The 21698-nt window shown below is 39.7% G+C and overlaps 1 protein-coding gene across 1 annotated transcript; it reads right to left on the bottom strand.

Moving 5' to 3' along the window:
• Positions 1-14600: 14600 nt before the first annotated feature.
• Positions 14601-16156, bottom strand: LOC120739047 (uncharacterized protein K02A2.6-like). Its single transcript, XM_040040693.1, has one exon. It carries the CDS (start codon positions 16085-16087, stop codon positions 14894-14896), a length of 1194 nt encoding a protein of 397 aa, XP_039896627.1. The 5' UTR covers positions 16088-16156; the 3' UTR covers positions 14601-14893.
• Positions 16157-21698: the final 5542 nt, after the last annotated feature.

The following is a 21698-nucleotide window of genomic DNA, read 5'->3' on the forward strand; positions in this document are numbered from 1 at the left end:
CGCCGTTGTTAAAGGCAGACAAAATAGGGAGCCAAGGCCATAAGTCAGGCTCGCTAGGAGTTAGAAAAATGTGAATGTTTAGGCTTTTACGACTAGGTGGGGGTCAACAGTGGCTATAAGAGTTTGAGTAATGCTCCACCATTTGGAGATCGATGCTGTCTGTGTGCAGTGTTCATCTCCCCACGCGTGTGTTCATTAAAATCATTGTTTGACCGAAGCTCTTCTGGACCATTATTGTTTTTGTGCTCACCCTCAATATTTGAACCCGTAACACAATCCTGGGAAAAAGGAAACTGACTGCTTTAAGTGGGGGAAATTGTGAAGGAGTCTGGACAACAAAATGAGAAAGGTACACAAAAAACACACACAAACAGAAAATGTATTAACCATGCTAACCCTACATACACATGAAACTCATGAAGACCAGACAGCATCTAAAGCATGTGATTCTGTTTGTCACCTTGTCCAAGTCACTTAGTAGGTTGAGAAGTGATACATAGACTAGTGAACTAATATTAGTAGGAAAGATGACTGCATCATAGCTGGGGGGAAACAGAATGCTGATGAGGGGTCTTGAATAGCTGAGCGAGCTAACAGATTGTTCAGTTTCTGAGGTGTGTGAAGAAGTTTTAACATGGCACACATCTGGTTACATGGGAAGAAATTCATTATGTGATAAGACAAAAGGGTTATGGTGTGTGCCTGATGGATGAATGTTTGAGATTAATCTGGCTGATGATCTTTCTTTTGTTACAAAGTTAAGTCTGCCAATTAGGTTTGGTATGATTTACCCTCCTGGGATCAAGAGCTTGCTCCACGACTTAACAAGGCCTTTTTTCCTTTTTATTTTGTTACTTTCCCAGTGCACTGAAAGTTTTGTTTGATAATCTCTGTCAGTTAAGCAGATCTGAACATTTGAACAGGAAGAGCTATAAAACATAATATTGGGAACAGTCGCAAAGTGAACTTCTCCACATTAAAATGGGCTTGGGAGAAAGCCACTTATTGGGACAATCAGAAAGCGAGTCCCTGTCTAAAAGGATTCAGCGAGGTAATCCAATCTAAATTCTTTTCCTTATTTGAAATGGCGTCATATTGTTGAGGGTGGAAACGATCAGCAATGAATAAATGAATGAATGAGTGGAAATTAAAATGGGGAACTGATTGGACTGGTAAAAGCTGACAAGAGTTGACTGACTTGACAGCAATATGCAAGGTTAACCCCCACCCAGATGTGACAAAGGGGTGGATGTACGGATGTGTGTGTGTCTTTTGTTGCAGGAGGAGACCAGAGGAGGAAACTTTGGGTCACATAACTATGTGAACTCTGGAAATTTAACCTTTTAGCTATAATTGTGTACTGTTGTGTACTGTATTTATTCTTATTGTATTCTAATTTTTGCTTCATAACTGTCCACTTCCTGCTGTGACAAAACAAATTTCCCACGTGTGGGACTAATAAAGGTTATCTTATCTTATCTTATCTTATAATTTTTCTAGGTGTCTGTGAAGCGGTGAACACAAGTGGTGTTATTCATCACCTTGTGTTGCTCACAGAGGTCACTGTGAGAAAGTGTGTATTAACCTGTGCAGCGCTAATATTTACATTACTTTTCTACAGCCGTGGGATGGTTGCCATCTTTCCTCAGATCAGATTTTACTCAGAAAGTTTCCCAGTTAACAAGTCAAAGCAATTTCTACTTTCTATAGATCATTAGAACAGGATAGACAGGACACAACCTTTTACCTTAAAAAGACATGGGAAGCTAAACTGGCCATAACTATAACAGAGAAGGAATGGGCCAGTATGTGTGAAATACAGCACAGCATAACAAATTCGCCGTTGTGGAGGAAATTTTGCTGGAAAAATTTGACACGTTTTTTCATTACACCCAAGATTAAAAGTAAACAGATCTCAAGTCCATAGGAATGTTGGAGACTGTGTGGAGAAACAGAAGCAGACCATTCCCATGTATTCTGGAAGTGCATAAAAATTAAAAAGTATTTGGAAGACCTTAAAATGACCATGGATAATATTCTGGGTTATACACTCCCAAACACCTGCCAAGTGATGTATCTTGGAAACATAAAGGAACAGATACAAAAGGAGGACTTATATTTAGTAAAAATTATTCTAGCCGCAACTAAAAAAGCAATTACAAAGAAGTGGTTACATCCAGACCCTCCCACTCAACGAGATTGGATTAGTATTGTAGAGGGTATCTCAGAGATGGAAAAAATAACATTCAATATTAGACAGATGGGATGTAAATACGATAGACAATGGAGGAAGTGGAAAGCATTCCGAAGTGGGACCAAGAAAACAACACAATAAGAAATGTGCATGGAATAGATGGAAAAGAAATGTAAACCCCAGCCTGTTTTGCATGATTGTTTGTTTGTAATTTTCTTTACTGTGTTTTTTCCTTTCAATGTTAACTAAAATTAATAAAAAAAAAAATTAAAGTTGAAAAAAAAAGAAAGTTTCTCAGTTATCTATAATTTTGTGTTGTTGTCACTGTATACTTATCCATTTAAAGTAAACAGATCCAAATCCATTTGTGTCTGAGGCATTTTCACGTCTCAAGTGACACTATTGATGTAATATTCCTGTAAAGTGAAATATGCAAGTATCTGTGAAACAAAAATGAAAGCCCAATTTAGAAATGTGATAAAGGTGAGCAAAAACACCTCAGCCCACATATAAGGAACAACAAGGAAACATACCTTAAAACACCTATGTACATACACGCAGATGCATACATAGGAGAACTGAGCAAAATGGGAGGTGGAAACAGGAGTGTATGTATAAAATGGCACTGCGATGTCCCATCTCTTCATGTGTTCATTCACCAGCTTCTTTTTACGTCACAGGTAAGTTCAGAAATTAAACTCATATCAAAGATGATTCTAAGACAAATTTATTTAAAAATGTTAGAAATGTGTTGCATTTCAGATAATGTTGTACATTTTTAAATTTAACGTTTTAATGAAACTAGAATGTAAAAAATCTTCAGTTTGGAACCTTATTATTTAACTTACTGGGCTTTACACTTGTACAATTTCATCTTTGAGACAGATTTAAACAGAACAGTGATGGCAGCAGCAGCTTTAGCCTCAAGCAGTGGAGTGACTGTTTCCAACACCACCAAAGGCCTGTTCCTCATGTTCACCCTGCTGTGCCTGGTTTGTCTTTCAAGTGCCCTGATACACTAGGACCAACTGGTAAACTGTTTTTCGCATTATCTTCACTGTAATTTGCAAGTTAGTAGACTCTGTGAGTGACCACAAATAAAATCTCTGATGAAATGTTTTTTTTTAATTACTTAATATTTATTTTATTTCTCGTGCAGTTGTTGCATTATGCACTATTAAAATTCCAGCCGTATGTATCTCCCAAACTGCAACCATGTCAATGTTTACTTTGGATTTTCAGGAAAAATTAAAAGAATACAATCAGAAAACACATCTTCTTCTTCATGTACAAAAGTTAGTCATGGAGTTTCAAAGAATTCTGTGTTGGGAACAATTCTCTTCACATTAAACTCGTTTCCTTTAGGCAGTACTGTAAGAAAACACTGCACACATTTTCATTGCTATACAGAAGATACCTAGATTTATATATCAAGGTAAGCATATGACACAAATCATTTAGTTTTAATATTGGCACGTCCTAAAGATATAAAGGTGGGGTGTCCCTTAATTTCTTCTTCTAAATTCCGTCAAAGCTGCGGTTATTATATTTGGCTTTGACACCATATGAAAATTATTGAACATTTAATATCTAATGGCATGAAATGACAGCATAGTACAAATAAGCAATTGGAGTAAAAAAAGAAATCACCTCTCTGTGAGGGAATCTGAAAATACAAGTAAATATAGTCTTTGGTAGTAATATCAACTTGGCTGTTTAGATTAATCTGCCAATGATATCTGTATTATACCATTGTTTTTTATGAGTTCACAGACTCCCATTTCTTATTCATCATTTAAAAAAGGGAGAATCTGATGAGTAACATATGAGTGTTTCATTAAATTAATGTTTAAAGTTTCATAAGACTGTTAGTTTTGACTCTTTCAGCTGCAGCCCCCAGTGGTGTTTAGTCGTCTGACAGCAAGCGAAGACTTGAAAACAGAATTTAAATGCAGGCTAAGGGTATGTGCCATGGATGATCTGATATCGTCTTGTTGGTGTTGTTCCCACATCATCATGAAAATGTTGTTCCAGGTTCAACATTGCAAGTGACCAATCACATTGTTGTGACGTTATTCTTTTGCGCGCCAAGCCATTCGTGCATTTATGACATTCCAGTGTTGCAAGGACAATATCAATTCTGCTTACCGTTTATTAAAGGGTTACGGTTAGGGTTAGGGTCAGGGTCCGTTGACCGGCGGACAGAGGCGGTTTCTCGCAGCTTAAGTACAGTTTTTTGTTTTACGGCGGTTTGTCCCGAAGTCGCAAAAGTATGACGTCACAACATTCTGATTGGTCACTTGCAATGTTGATCCTGGAACAACATTTAGTATGATGATCTGGGAACAACACCAACACGATATCAGATCGTCCATGTGCCATCTACACAAATACAAAAAGGCATCCTGATTTGTATATAATGCTTATAGAACAATATGCCATTTCCTTCCATAGAAGGAAATGGCAATGAAGGAACGACTGGAATACCAAGGGACGAGAGGACAAGACAAGACATGAATCACTTAACTGGAAGTAAGCAATATCTGAGGATTCTACTATTACCACTTTTGCAAAGCCTTGTTCCTAAATGTGATGTCAAAAAGCTGACAGTGAAAAATGGAATCACTTTGCTTACTTTGCTCCTACAAGATTGGCAGGGTTAAAACGAGTGCTGTCTGCTGGTGGGGTCTCTGGTTCATCAAACTAATCACCAGTGTTGGGGAGTAACGGAATACATGTACCGGTGTTACGTATTTAAAATACAAAATATGAGTAACTGTACTCCGTTAAGGTCTTTTCCTGTTTCATATGTTAGACTATGCCCTCTCTATTTTTGGTAATTCCACGCCGGTGGAAATCCAAACAAAACACGCATCAAGAGGCTTTAATGCCTGTGTCTCAATCTCGCGGCCCATGTCTCCTCTACTGCTGGAGGTCTCTTCCTGTTAAAAGGGAGTTTTTCTTTTCCGCTTTCAATGTTTACTCTTTAATATTTTAGAGTAAATATAAATGATACATTATGAAGACAGACAAAACTAGAAATAATGTAATCTATTTGTCTGCATCTGATAAAGCTATGAATACTGCTAATAATACTAATGCATGCTAAAAATGGCACTGGAGCTCATATATTTCAGCTTTAACAAATTACTTTATTATGCAGAAGACATTGTATAAGTAAATGGACAGGACGATGAGGATTCTTTGAGAAAACACAACACACTATAAAAGTAAATCTGATTTTTGATTAAAAAAAAAAAACATAGGCAGAATATGAGTACATACAAGTAACCACTCCAAGAGAACTTGATAAAAAAAAACAACTACAGTATCTGTAATCTAACCAAATACTATTAAGGACATCATCATTTTCTCAAATAGTTTAGCAAATAGCTTGAGTCGCTTCATTGAGAAAACCCGTTAGACAGAAAAGAAGACAACTTGTTGAAATTCAGTAAAAGAAAGTGGAAGAAACGAAGGACATCCTAAATCTCAGTGGAACAAACTTTATGTCTAGAAAATTTCTGTCTAACTTCATTAAAAGAAAAGATTGGGTGGTTTTCTCTAGGAAATGAGAGCCACATCAAAAGTCAAAAGAAAAAGGTACCCGACTTGTGTATGTGGCTCTTATCGCCTTTTAATAACTTGGATTCACATATTGTTATTTAACTGTGTTCACTTTTACTTTGCATCTTCTTTTGATTAATATAGATCTTCAGTTGTTTGCACCCTTCTATTAAACTTCGACTGCTCAAGAGAACAGTAATGTGGCCTAGCCTAAATAAATTATATCATATCCACACTGGTGAAACAGAAAGTGAAGGAATCATGTGCATAACTATGACTAGCTGTCTGTTACAATGTTGGCAGGTTAAATATGAAAAAAAAGAAACATGAACCCAAACACCTATTTTGGTTTATGTTTCTGCCATTTTCTTTTTCATTTTTGAATTTTGGTATTTTCATGTGATGCAAAACAGCAGAATGTGACTTCTTGGAATTAAAATTAAAGCGGTAGTTTGACACACCCACAGCTGAGCCTTGTCAAGTAGGAGGTGACACTGTGTGTGTGCGTCAGTCCTTCGTGTTACAATTCTTCAATTCTCCTGTCAATAGCAGGTAAGAACAGCAACATTGCACCACAAGGAAATATTGCAGACAGCTTTTCATTTAACAACTCTACTTAAATTTAGAAAGTGCATTTTGTAAATTTCTTCCTTAAATCTTTATTTATACTTTTTGCTGTTTCAGAAACATCGATGGCAGCAGCACATTTGGCCATGAGTGGTGTCACAACTGCCAAAGGCTCATTCATGATTTTGACTGTGCTGTGTCTGGTCCATTTTTCAAGTTCAATGATAAATAAGGACCAACTGGTAAAATTATTGTTAACTTTTTTCTTTTTTAATTTTTTTTTAATAAAGTTCATTTAAATTCTGTACTACTACACTCAAATTGTGACTGGATACGTTTTCATCTTTATTTTTAAAATTTGTATTTTTGTCCCAATCACATGTTTCAGACGTATGTTTGCTGACACGTTTGCATGTTTTCTCTGGTTTTGCAGGAGGAACTGAAAGCAAACATTCAAAAACTACAACAAGAAACAATGAGAAGGAAGGTGAGTCTGTCAATATTAATGTTGGGAACATCTATAACTGCTATTTAAGCAGCTGCGTGTATATATGTAAGCGTGTAAAAACTGCAGATAGTAAGATTAACAGTATTTTGTCTCTATCTGCCATTCTGTTATTCATCTCATGTAAACAACAACATGGCGCACAGCGTGATGTGAAAAGAGGCACATACCTTTGACGTTGCATGACGAACTCTGTATTCCTCATCCACACGTAAATGCAAAAAAGGAGTTTTAAAAAATCTTAGTTTTCAATGATTCGAAACGCCGTTTACGTTTGTACGAAAGGTCCGAACGCATAGAAACAGCTGCGTTTTCAAAAATACCCGTGTAGGTGTGGATGTAGCATAAAAGAGTTAGTAATTTATTTCATTACTACCTGTAATTTATTGCAGATTACTTGTATTTGCTTAATTGTTTACTAAAAGTTTGAGGTGTGAAATAAACCGCAATGGAGCAAAATATGAGTGTGTGTGGTTGGAGGATGTGTGTGTTTGTGCGTGCGCACGTGAGGGTGGGTGGGTGGGGGAGGCGCAAACATTTTTCTTGTAAAACAAAGGGGGGCCTAGCAAAAAAAGTTTGGGAACTACTGTGCTAACATAAAAACTCCCATCACATCAAAGTCTTTTTACACTCTTTACACTACATATTTTGTATATTTTGTTACATTAATTTGGTTTATTTTTGTCCTGCAGGCTGAAAATAACTTTGACAGAGCCTACGTTCCAACTTTCTTTGATGATATTAAACGTCTCATGAATCCTATGTCCGAATTGTTTAAGTCATTCAATTTTCCTACATTGCTACTTACACCAATGCTGGATTTAATGGATGACCTAGAGACCTTCCTGGAAGCCAGCAAGAAGTACATAAATAAGAAATTTGAGACAACAGCTGCAGAGATTAAGGACAGTGAACAGAAATTAAGCCATGTGATGGCAATATTAACAAAACTAGAAAAGCATAAAGATGACTTGTAACATATTAGTCAGCGTCTGTCTCTTGTATTTAATGTTCTGTATTTGTAAAACTTCTCTTTCATACTGTGCAGAGTTAGAGCCAAGAAATAGTTTTGTCATATTTTCTTTTCATTGTCTTTGTTGTAACAGAGTTCAAATGCAAACATGAAACAGAACTGAGATTATATCTAAGTAACCTTATTAACACTGACAATTGTTAATGATTTAAATGATGAAAGCCTTTTAATGTGGATAAAAACATTAAAATTGTTATTAATTCATGTTTTTGCAAATTGTGACGTTCGTCAGAAAAGACAGAAGCTGTGGCTGATTGTTCTCTAGTGTTTGCTCACTGCACAAAATGTAAATTCCTTAAGCCACAAAATGCAGAACACCCATCACCTGATCCACCTGATGTAGGCCATGTGTGCGTGTGTGCGTGTGTGTGTACTGTTATTCCACACTACTGACTAGATGTTTTATATTGGTGTTACAGGATGAGTTTAGTGCTACACTCAATCACATTATAGACCACAACAAAACAATACATCTCTTTTGACCTGGAAATCATCAGAGACACCCTGGAGAGGAGAATGAGCAAATTCATGAATAAATATGTAATAATACATAAAGTTTACATGAACATAATAATTATTATAGTTTTGTAAGCTGTTTAGTTATTTTATATAATACATATTACTATATATGATTTAGAAATTAATAATTTTACTACTACACAAACTCATTATCTAAGTAGACAAATTATGTACTAATGTACATACATTATTGACTAAAACTAAAATTTTATAAAACTTATTGATAGCGAGCTGCTGAAAAGGGGGGACCAGGCATAAAGATTGTTTTAATTCCTAAACAGAGAGACGCAGTAGAATCTTTGTAGAACATTCAGACAGTTCCTCCTAACTGCTTTCAGAAATATGATGACAAACAAATCCAAACTTGTCAGACCTGCTTTTGGTATTTCATGCTGCTGAGCTATGACTGAACAATCACTTTTAGGTATGTTAAGTCAACAAGAAGTCCACCATAACCTTCAAAGATAACAACATGTTCAGGTGTTCTCAGGCAAACGCCACATGAGCTGCATGTCACTGGTCTGTGAGCACACTAATGAAACTAATTAAACAAACTTTAAAACATCATCCTGTTATTGTTTCTTTCTTTTCTTATTTTAGTGGTTTGTTAAGTGTTTTTATAGTGTTTTATGTCACAAAAATGGGTCTCTATTCCTATAAATTGGACCAGAAAAAAACTACTTCACTCAAAATGAAAGTAAAATTGCAGCTAATGCACACAAGATGAGAGAAAGTGAAAGAACAACAAAGTATAGAGACCAGTTCAAACACACCACCTTGCGTGTTTTCATTCTTCACCAGTACAGCACGTCAGTGCTTCCTCTATTCACAAAGCAGGTAAGATCAGTAACATAAAGTATGATGCCTGCAACGTTTAACATTAAAATGTCTTGCTGTATGGTGTCAGTTTTTTATTTATGTTGTTGACATGTTGTCTTAACCTAATAGATTCTTTTCATTCTAACAGTGATGGCCTGCGTCAGATTCATCAAGTGCTTGTTTCGCTTTATAATTCTGTGCATCTTATCACTCCTGTGCCTTTTTTTCATCGCAAACTGGGTCAAGGACCAAGTGGTAAATTCATCTATTGTCAATCTCTTGATGTCGTAGCAATTATAGGATTATTTGCACATACATGTAAATTCTTCCAGTAATTAGGAGCTCATTAACTGTTAGAAATGTTCCTTCTTCATAATGGATTATAAAAAAGCATGAGCCGCTGTTGTTCTCTGAAGTTTCAGGAATTACTGAAAAGAGTAAACGAAGAAGTTGACAAATACAAGGTGGGTCAGTTTGCAAGTTGCTCACAAGGCTTTGAGGCTTTGAACGTCTGTTATGTGTATTGACAGAAAACAAAAATAAATCATATTTAAAGTATTTTCTTTATTAATTCCTTTTTAATAAACATATTATGAAGTAATCAAATTTAGAGTACTTTTTTTGCTTGTGATAATTTTTAGTTACCTACCTTTACCCTTACAATTACCGTCTTGGCTACTGTTAACTGAATGCTCAAACAATGCCATTGGTCAATTGCAATGTTGGTCCTGGACGAATGTTATTATAAAAATGTAGCAATAACAACAACACAGTAATATCAGATGCAGTATTTCCCTGTACTTACTACACTATTCAGTTTAGTTTAGTAAATTTAATTGTACTATTTTTTTCATTAGGAAGATGATGTGTATAGAAGACCAGCAATCACAAAAATATTTAATCTCGCAAGTTCACTGGATAACAAGGAAAAACTGGTAAATTGCGATCTACCAATTTCTTAACTTTTCAAAAATATATATTGTAACATAAATATGACCTTCCTGTTTGATTTTTCTTTTTCTTGCTGTGTTTACATTCTGTAACACACTCACTATGTTCTTTTCCTTTCAGGAAATATTCAAGGAAACCCTTCAAACAGCGATAGAACAGGAAGAGAGACTAAAGGTAGGTTAGTCAGTCTCCAGTTTATTCTCACAAAGTCCATAATAGGAGTAGAAATACTATATGTGAAAAGTTTTATTTTTCTCCTTTAGGAAGAATCCAAGTACAAAGTGACAATCGCCTCAAAACAATTCAATGAAAAAAGGAAGGAAGTTATTCGTCAATTGGAACAAGCAATGTTATTTTCATATGATTCTCCACCACTGCAGGAAATAATTGACATTGGATTTCACATGTTGAAAAAAACCAGAGCTTACTTAGACAAGAAGCTGGATTTACTGCAAGAATAGAGAACTCAGAAAAGAAAAAATGAGAGGAGTAAATGATGAGCTTCAGAAAATTGCAAGAGAAACAATAAATTGAACTTGTGTTTGTGTTCTCATTTGCTGACCTATGTAATGTAGATCATGTATTTGTGAAAGGACATAATCTGAATTGTTTTTGTGACTTTCTCTAATTGTATACTTCTTAGCCGCTTACGTTCTTGCCCTATAATGGTCTCTGAGTGATATTATAAAGTGAAAACCTTTACTCCTGGTGTGAGACGTATTTTGGTTTATGTTTCTGCCACTTTCGTTTTCATTTTTGAATTTTGGTATTTTCATGTGATGCAAAACAGCAGAATGTGACTTCTTGGAATTAAAATTAAAGCAGTAGTTTGACACACCCACAGCTGAGCCTTGTCAAGTAGGAGGTGACACTGTGTGTGTGCGTCAGTCATTCGTGTTACAATTCTTCAATTCTCCTGTCAATAGCAGGTAAGAACAGCAACATTGCACCACAAGGAAATATTGCAGACAGCTTTTCATTTAACAACTCTACTTAAATTTAGAAAGTGCATTTTGTAAATTTCTTCCTTAAATCTTTATTTATACTTTTTGCTGTTTCAGAAACATCGATGGCAGCAGCACATTTGGCCATGAGTGGTGTCACAACTGCCAAAGGCTCATTCATGATTTTGACTGTGCTGTGTCTGGTCCATTTTTCAAGTTCAATGATAAATAAGGACCAACTGGTAAAATGATTGTTAACTTTTTTCTTTTTTAATTTTTTTTTTAATAAAGTTCACTTAAATTCACTCAAATTGTGACTGGATACGTTTTCATCTTTATTTTTAAAAATTAGCATTTTTGTCCCAATCACATGTTTCAGACATATGTTTGTAGACATGTTTGCATGTTTTCTCTGGTTTTGCAGGAGGAACTGAAAGCAAACATTCAAAAACTACAACAAGAAACAATGAGAAGGAAGGTGAGTCTGTCAATATTAATGTTGAGGACATCTATAACTGCTAACACAGAGCTTCCCAAAGTGTGGGGTCCGCCCCCTAGGGGGGTCGCAGAGCCTTTGCAGGGGGGGCGCGGTATGGAAAGGGAAAGAAAAAACAAAAAAACGCTTGGACACTGCTAGCACAGGGCGCCCACCCAAACGCAAAGCAGGAGATGAAGCATCACTGAATATGTTTCCAAACCAACTTCATTCTAAGCCAAAGACTAGAAAATATGGCGAAGCATATCTTCCCTTTGGCTTCACCTGCACAAGTGCCGAGGTAGGTCTCCCCTGCAGAATTGGTTTTCCCTTCATAGGGAGCACGCGCTGGGCTCTACAACTCACGGACAAACAGAATCCCACATTCTTGATTTTTAGTTCACAAACACTTCCTGTAATAACTAACTATTCCTGACATTTTGGAGATGTTGGCTCTTTATACACTAAAGTTACAGCGGGATACAAATAATATCAGGCTGATCCTGCCACGATTTGTTCCCCCGTTCAAATCACGGACAAACGGTATCCCACAGCTGTTTATGTTTTTAAACCCATTTTGCACAGAGAGGCATTTTTTGAAAAATGTATTGATAGCAATGTTGAATATTATTACACAAGAAAAAAAAACAACTACAAGTAAAATAATTACGTGAGCACGTGAGGGTGGGTGGGGGAGGCGCAAACATTTTTCTTGTAAAACAAAGGGGGGCCTAGCAAAAAAAGTTTGGGAACTACTGTGCTAACATAAAAACTCCCATCACATCAAAGTCTTTTTACACTCTTTACACTACATATTTTGTATATTTTGTTACATTAATTTGGTTTATTTTTGTCCTGCAGGCTGAAAATAACTTTGACAGAGCCTACGTTCCAACTTTCTTTGATGATATTAAACGTCTCATGAATCCTATGTCCGAATTGTTTAAGTCATTCGATTTTCCTACATTGCTACTTACACCAATGCTGGATTTAATGGATGACCTAGAGACCTTCCTGGAAGCCAGCAAGAAGTACATAAATAAGAAATTTGAGACAACAGCTGCAGAGATTAAGGACAGTGAACAGAAATTAAGCCATGTGATGGCAATATTAACAAAACTAGAAAAGCATAAAGATGACTTGTAACATATTAGTCAGCGTCTGTCTCTTGTATTTAATGTTCTGTATTTGTAAAACTTCTCTTTCATACTGTGCAGAGTTAGAGCCAAGAAATAGTTTTGTCATATTTTCTTTTCATTGTCTTTGTTGTAACAGAGTTCAAATGCAAACACGAAACAGAACTGAGATTATATCTAAGTAACCTTATTAACACTGACAATTGTTAATGATTTAAATGATGAAAGCCTTTTAATGTGGATAAAAACATTAAAATTGTTATTAATTCATGTTTTTGCAAATTGTGACGTTCGTCCGAAAAGACAGAAGCTGTGGCTGATCGTTCTCTAGTGTTTGCTCACTGCACAAAATGTAAATTCCTTAAGCCACAAAATGCAGAACACCCATCACCTGATCCACCTGATGTAGGCCATGTGTGTCACGGCGGGGTGCGCCGATGTGTGTGGAAACAGGACCCAAAAGCAGATGACGACGAGGAGTAGTAAGGTTTTAACAGAAAAGTGATCCTTTAATGATAACGGCAAGGAAAAACCAGGAAACCAAAGCAAACTGTCAAAACACTAAGAAACAAAACACTAAGAGGTACTAAGACCTATAACTATAACTGTGGTGGCAAATAACAGGCTAAGACTATAACTGTAACTCTGGTGAGATAAACAGACGACCCGACAATGGCATGCAGAAAACAAAGGGCTTAAATACATACATGAGGTGATCAGGGGAAGTGGAGACACATGGGGGAACAGCTGACTGACATAAACCTAATGACAGGACCAGGAGAGGAAAGCTAAATACAATGAACAAAGAACACATGACACTGTCAGAATAAAACAGGAAACACTAAAACTAGACATGACAATACAAACTTAACAAACCTAATGCGTGATGAATAATACAAGAACCCAAAACATAAAAAACCCAAGAACAATAACCAATAACTGCCCAAACTAAAGGCAAAATAGGAAATAACACAAAAACTAATAACATATCAAAAAATGAGAAAAATACAAAGAGAACTCAGAGTGCTGGGTCGGAGACCCAGCCTGTGACAATGTGTGCGTGTGTGTGTACTGTTATTCCACACTACTGACTAGATGTTTTATATTGGTGTTACAGGATGAGTTTAGTGCTACACTCAATCACATTATAGTCCACAACAAAACAATACATCTCTTTTGACCTGGAAATCATCAGAGACACCCTGGAGAGGAGAATGCTGTACCTCTACAGTTTCATCATGAGACGTTGAATCCTCGGCGACATCTCATTCAGATTTTTCTTAATGATTGACACCAGAGGACGATGATCTGTCTCAACTGTAAAGGTAGGAAGACCATAAACATAACAGTGAAAAATATCAAGTCCATATGCCAGCCCAAGACATTCTTTCTCAATCTGAGCATATCTGGTTTCAGACTTAGTCATGGATCTAGAAGCATAAGCAACTGGTTTCCAGCTCCCCTCTTCAGCTTGAAGTAAAACAGCTCCAAGCCCATCCTTTGAGGCATCTGTTGAGATTTTCAGACTCTTAGTTGGATCATAATATGCAAGCACTGGGCGCGTTGTCAGTGTGGTTTTTAAATCATTCCATTCTTGCTCATGCCTCACTGACTGTTAGGGAAAATATTCTAAAACACTTCTTCAGTAAAGACTCAGAGAAGAGAAACACACAGAGTTCTTGCTAGCAAGGGCAGCTCCCTACTGAGAGACTCGCACTAAGAAACTGCCCCGGTCTTTATTTATACTTCAGTGTGCGTGTGTGTGTGTGTGTGTGTGTGTGTGTGTGTGTGTGTGTGTGTGTGTGTGTGTGTCCTGCTGATCAAAGGGTCATGAAAGCACAAAAGGTACATCCTTGGTCAGGAAAGGGTAGTCTCCCCCTCACCCTAAATAACATGGTGAGGAAGTCCAGCAGTTCATCTATATGTAAAGAAGCACTTAAACTAAAACAGACATAGCTACGTTAATCCTACCGTAAAACAATAAAACAAGGTACGAACTCTCATGCTCCCAGGACGTGGGGGCGCATTCCTGGAGTGCACACCAAGCCTGCAGCCTGTTAGAGATCACACACAATTGATTATATGCCTCTAAGTATACATGGTTGAATATTTCCTAATACAAATAACTACATGCAGTATTCTACCATATGCAAACTTATATCACTAAAAGATTATACTGACTACTAAATACAATTTTCCATTGACACTGACCATTTAAATTCTATGGAATCACGAAGCAACTCCCTTAGTGCTGATGTTCTCACTGACAAGTTAGGTATGAATTTTCCTACAAAGTTTATCATTCCCATCACTCTGAGCACACCTCTCTTATCTGTCGGGCGTGGCATTGTTGCGATGGCTTTTATTTTTCTTTCATCTGGCTCAATACCTCCAGCAGAGAATTTGTCTCCCAGAAATGTTATTTCCTTTACACCAAAATGACACTTGTCACGATTTAGCTTTAATCCATGCTCCCTCATCCGCTGCAGCACCTTCACCAGTCTTTCATCATGTTCTTGTAGGGTGGAGCCCCATATAACCACATCATCAACATGACAGCGAACACCTTGTAAACCCTCTAACATGTTGTCCATGGCACGATGAAAAATCTCAGACGCTGAGATTATGCCAAATGGCATTCTGAGGAATCTGTACCTGCCAAAAGGTGTATTGAAAGTACAGTATTTTGAACTTTTCTCATCCAGCTTTATTTGCCAAAAACCCTGTGCTGCATCTAGCTTTGAGAAGTATTTGGCGCCTGCCATTTCACTTGCAATCTCTTCACGCTTTGGTATCTGGTAGTGCTCACGTTTTATGGCTTGATTTAAATCGCCAGGGTCCATGCATATTCTCAAATCATTGTTTTTATTCCTTTTATCCACACACACCATTGAGTTTACCCACGCAGTCGGTTCTTCCACTTTTGTAACGACCTGCAACTGTAACATCCTGTTAAGTTCTTTCTTTAAACGGTCCTTCAGTGGAGCGGGGACTCTACGTGGTGCATGGATCACTGGCTTTGCATCCTCTTTCAGCTGGATACTGTAATTGCATGGTAGACATCCCAAACCTTTGAAGAGATCCTCATAATGCTCTACAATGGAGTCAACTGCTCCTCGCTGTCCACTTTCTATTTCTGGACAGCTGATGTGGTACACTCTTTCTACTAGGTTCAATCTTTTGGATGTCACGCCACCCAGCAGTGATTCACGACCTTCTGGAACAACATTAAACAATATATCATAATCTTTATGTTTTATTGTCACTTTAAGCCTGCATTGACCACTGCTCTCAATATGCTTTCCATTGTAGTCTTTTAGAGGTACTCTTTTCTTTATTATTTTGGGCTTTGGTTTCATAGCATGGATCTCTGTCATGCTGATTAGGTTCGCCTGTGCACCTGTATCAGTCCTTAGTGCCACCAAAGTTCCTTGTATTGGGAGTGAAACAATCCACGTGTCTTCATAATCTGAGCATCGCTCACTGTCTTCTGCCTCGTTATGCACACTTTTTACATCCTCAAGTGACACTATGCCCACAAAGAAAGTCTCGCTTAAGTCAGTCTCTTCAACTACATGCACTGATTTGGGTTTGGCTTTCGACAGACATTGTTTGGCAAAATGATTTTTTCCATCGCATTTCAAACATCTTTTGCCATAAGCTGGACACTGTCTAGGTTCATGTCTGCTACCACATCGCTTACAGGAGTACACTGTATCCTCTTTGCTGGGCTTCTGCGACATATTCTTCCTCATGTTCTTTTTAACCACAGCTATTCTTGCACTATCATGTACTGCCGCGACGCTCGTCTCATTATACAAGTATACAAGATGGCGCGGCCACGTCCAGACGCCTTCCTGACCACTCCGCTCCGACTATCTACTTTTCTTGTTTTTTACCTATTTTTTGCTCTGGTTTTCATCCCAAAATCCTCTAGTCTTATAGTTTACGACAGCGGATCACTTGTAAACATCGGTGCCAAGGTTGCACATCTAATCTTGGACACTTTTAAACCCGACCCTTCCTGGCCGTCAGAGATTCTACGCGGCGCGGAGAACAACAAAGGACGGGCCGCTCATCCGAGGCGCAGAACAAAGAAGCGCCGGGGGAAACGCGCTGGTATTAGGAACAGACTGAGACAGCAGGCGCATCGCGCACCACTGCCCAGTATCCTACTGGCCAACGTACAATCCATGGAGAACAAGCTCGACGACCTAAGAGCAAGGGTCACCTTCCAACGTGACATGAGGGACTGCAACATTCTGTGCTTCACGGAGACATGGCTGACCCCCACCGTGCCGGACCAGGCCGTAACTCTGTCGGATTCATTCTTTGTGCTCCGCGCGGACAGAACGGCAGAGTCAAACAAAACCAAAGGTGGGGGAGTGTGTTTCATGGTAAACAGAAAGTGGTGTGATGCCAGGAGCATTTCTACTCTCTCCAGCGGCTGCTCGCCACATCTGGAGTTCCTGAGCATTAAGTGCCGCCCTTTCTATCTGCCCCGTGAGTTCACCTCGGTCATCGCCACGGCGGTCTACCCCCACCCCAAGCGGACACAGGTATGGCTTTGTCCGAATTACATGATGTGCTGAGCTCGCTTCAAAACAAGGACCCGGGCGCAGCCCTGATTGTAGCAGGAGACTTTAACAAAGCGAACCTCGGACAAGTCATGCCAAACTTTTATCAGCATGTCTCGTGTCCAACAAGAGGGGATCGAATTTTGGATCACTGCTACACGCCATACAAGCAGGGCTACAAAGCTGTCTCACACCCGGCTTTTGGGAAGTCTGACCACAACGCCATCTTCCTCATCCCCCAGTATAAACAAAGCATACGGAGGGAGGACGTGACCACGAGGGAGGTAAAATGGTGGACTGCCCAATCAGAAGCTACGCTACAGGACGCACTCAACGACGTCGACTGGGACATGTTCAGAGCATGCGCAGTCGACATCAACGAGTTTACGGAAGTAGCAGTATGCTTCGTCAATATGCTAGCGGAGGAGATTATCCCCACTGCGAGAGTCACCACATTCCCAAACCAGAAACCGTGGATGGACAGATCGATCCGCACTGCAGTAAATGCCAGGACCGCCTCCTACAACGCGGGTCTCGCCACTGGCAATATGAGAGCCTACAAAGCGGCCTCATACGGCGTGCGGCGCGCGGTGAGAGATGCCAAACGCCGGTACCGGGAACGTGTGGAGTCCCACTTCCACCAGGGCGACACACGGAGTATGTGGCACGGACTACGTACCATTACGGACTACAAAGCCAGGGACACTGCGCTGATCAACGCTGACTCTGCATTCACCAACGAGCTGAATCAGTTCTACGCCCGTTTCGAGGTTAGCCAGGCGGCTAATGCTATCTACCGCCTGACTACCGAGGACAGTGACGTCATCAGCGAGAGACCGGTGACCAGCATCGCGGAGCATGACGTGCGAGCGGCACTGAGGAGAGTGAACACAAGGAAAGCGGCGGGGCCAGACGGCATCACCGGCCGTCTGCTGCGCTGCTGTGCTGACCAGCTAGCAGGTGTGTTCACTTACATCTTCAACGAGTCCCTGGCGAAGTCTGTGGTCCCCACATGCTTCAAAAGATCCACCATCATCCCTGTGCCCAAGAACAGCAAACCCTCATCCCTGAACGATTACCGGCCAGTTGCACTGACCTCGGTAGTAATGAAGGTGCTTGAGAGGCTGCTGAAGAACATCATCTCCTCCTCCATCCCAGACACCACAGATCCGCTGCAGTTCGCCTACAGATCCAACAGATCCACAGAGGATGCCATCGCCCACGTCCTACACACCACTCTCAGCCATGTGGACAAGAAACAGGGTAACTATGTGCGAATGCTGTTTGTTGATTACAGTTCAGCGTTTAACACAATAGTGCCCTGCAGACTGTTCACAAAGCTGAGGGATCTGGGACTTAACAGCCGTCTGTGTGCATGGGTGTTGGACTTCCTCACTGGCAGAACTCAGGTGGTGAGGGTGGGCAGGTGCTTCTCCAACAGCATCACCATCAACACAGGAGCACCTCAGGGATGTGTCCTCTCGCCACTGCTCTACTCCCTCTACACTTCAGACTGTGTGGCCACCCATGGCTCCAACACCATTGTGAAGTTTGCTGACGACACAGTGGTGTTGGGTGCCATCTCCAACAACGATGAGACATGGATGAAGTGAAGAATCTGGCATCGTGGTGCCAGGACAACCACCTCCAGCTGAACGTCAGCAAGACCAAGGAGCTGGTGGTGGACTTCAGAAGGGGTCAGCACACAGACTACAAGCCCATTATCATCAATGGAGCTCCAGTGGAGAGGGTGCAGTCCTTCAAGTATCTTGGTGTCCACATCTCCTCAGACCTGACATGGGCTGCCCACATTCAGGTCCAGACCAAAAAGGCTAGGCAGCGCCTGTATCACCTACGACAACTGAGGAAGTTCAGGGTCTCTCCAAAGATCCTCAGGATTTTCTATACAGGCGCTGTGGAGAGCATCCTCACACAGAACATGACGTCGTGGTTTGGGAACAGCTGTATGAAGGACCAAAAAGCTCTCCAGAGAGTGATCCGTACAGCAGAACGCTGCTGCAGGATTGCTCTCCCCCCACTTCAGGACACCTACACCAGGAGATGCCGGAGTAGAGCAGCGCAGATACTGAAGGACCCGTCCCATCCTGGCAACAAACTGTTCCAACTTCTGCAATCTGGTAGAAGGTTCCGCATCTTCCGGGCAAGGACAGAGAGACTCAAGAGGAGCTTCTATCCCCAAGCCATCCGGGCCCTAAACACACCCACCCTCTCACATCATCTATAATTAACTGAGACAGGACTCTTCCAGACACTAAACCAAGGCACAATGTACATTTCAATTCCTTTAATTTTAAATATGTTTATATTGTCTATCCTGTAAAATAGTCAGATGTCTATTCATATTAATGTACAGAATTCACCTGCTTGCTGCTACTACTGCACATTCACCCAATGTGTACATATATATATAATGTTCTTCCTCTACCCCCCCCCCATTTTTTTGCACATGTCGAGGAGCGTGTCAGGCTACATTTCACTGTGTGTTATACTTGTATAACTATGCATGTGACAAATAAAAAACCTTGAACCTTGAACCTTAAATGTCCTTGCATGCTGCAGGGCTAGCTCAATTGCATGACACAGTCTTTCTGCTTCATCCAGAGTTAGCTTGGAATCTCTGAGCAGCCGTTCTCTAGTCCGCTTATCATGGATCCCATGCACAATTTGATCACGAACCATAGAATCTTTCAGCTCTCCAAAATCACATGACTGCGCCTTTAGCTTCAAATCAGTCACAAAGCAATCAAAAGTCTCTTCTGGTTGCTGCATCCGAGATCGGAAAACATACCTTTCATAGACTGTGTTCTTCTGTCGTGAAAAGTGTGCATCAAACTTTTCAACCACTTTGTCGTACTTATTCCTGTCACCAACTTCCTCAAACTCAAACGTGTTGAAGACTTCAATGGCTTGAGGACCAGCTACCGTGAGCAGCAATGCAATTTTCCTGGCATCGGGTTTAGAGTCCAGTCCCATGGCAGCCATGTACAGCTCAAACTGCTGCTTAAAACACCCCGCCAGTTGCTGTCCACATTCCCCACCAGTTTCAGTCCTTCCGGTGGCTTCAAACTTTCCATCTCAAACAGAACTTTGAGCTGCTATCGCTTCCACTCTCCCACTTTTACTCCTGGTACCATGTGTTGTCTTCGTAGAGCTTTGAAAAAGAACACAGCATCCACTTATCTTTTGTGAGCGACTGCTCCAAACATTTTTATTCACCATTCACAGACCAGTCTTCTTTTATGAAGGCAATGCCCCTGGAGGCATTCATGAGCCCTCTCAAAATACAGCGCCCCCCACTGGCAAACCCTATCACCACACAAACACCCACACATCATCACAGGTCTCTTCCTATAAATTGGACCAGGGAAAAACTATTTCAGTCAAAATGAAAGTAAAATTGCAGCTAATGCACGCAAGATGAAAGAAAGTGAAAGAACGCCAGAGTGTAGAGACCAGTTCAAACACGCCACCTCATTGTTTTTTCATTCTTCACCAGTACAGCACGTCAGTTCGTCCTCCGTTCACAAACCAGGTAAGATCAGTAACATAAAGTATGATGTTTGCAAAGTGTAACATTAAAATTTGTTGCCGTGTGTGTGTGTCAGTTTCTTATTTATGTTGTTGACATGTTGTCTTAACCTAATAGATTCTTTTCATTCTAATAGTGATGGCCTGCGTCAGATTCATCAAGTGCCTGTTTCTCTTTATAATTCTGTGCATCTTGTCTCTTCTGTGCCTTATTTTCATCGCAAACTGGGTCAAGGACCAAGTGGTAAATTCCTGCTTTGTCAATCTCTTGATGTGGTAGTAATTGTAGGATTATTTGCACATACATGTAAATTCTTCCAGTAATTAGGAGCTCATTAACTGTTAGAAATGTTCCTTCTTCATAATGGATTATAAAAAAGCATGAGCCGCTGTTGTTCTCTGAAGTTTCAGGAATTACTGAAAAGAGTAAACGAAGAAGTTGACAAATACAAGGTGGGTCAGTTTGCAAGTTGCTCACAAGGCTTTGAGGCTTTGAACGTCTGTTATGTGTATTGGCAGAAAACAAAATAATTCATTATTTCAAGTATTCTCTTTATTAATTCCTATATAAAAATATTATGAAGTACATTATTGAGGATATTTCTGTTTTTTCTGCTTGTGATCATTTTAATTACCTACCATTATCCTTACCATAACCTTGGCTACTGTTAATTGAATGCTAAGACAATGCCATTGGTCAGTTGCAATGTTGGTCCTGGACAAATATATGTAGCAACAATAACAACACAGTAATATCAGATTGTGCAAACGTCATACAAGTACAGTATTTCTCTGTACTTACTACACTACTTACTATAGTCGGGTAAATTTAATTGTACTATTCTTTTTTCCATTAGGAAGA

The sequence above is a fragment of the Simochromis diagramma genome, unplaced genomic scaffold, assembly GCF_900408965.1.
Source record: "Simochromis diagramma unplaced genomic scaffold, fSimDia1.1 OVJJ01000317.1, whole genome shotgun sequence".
Taxonomy (NCBI): domain Eukaryota; kingdom Metazoa; phylum Chordata; class Actinopteri; order Cichliformes; family Cichlidae; genus Simochromis; species Simochromis diagramma.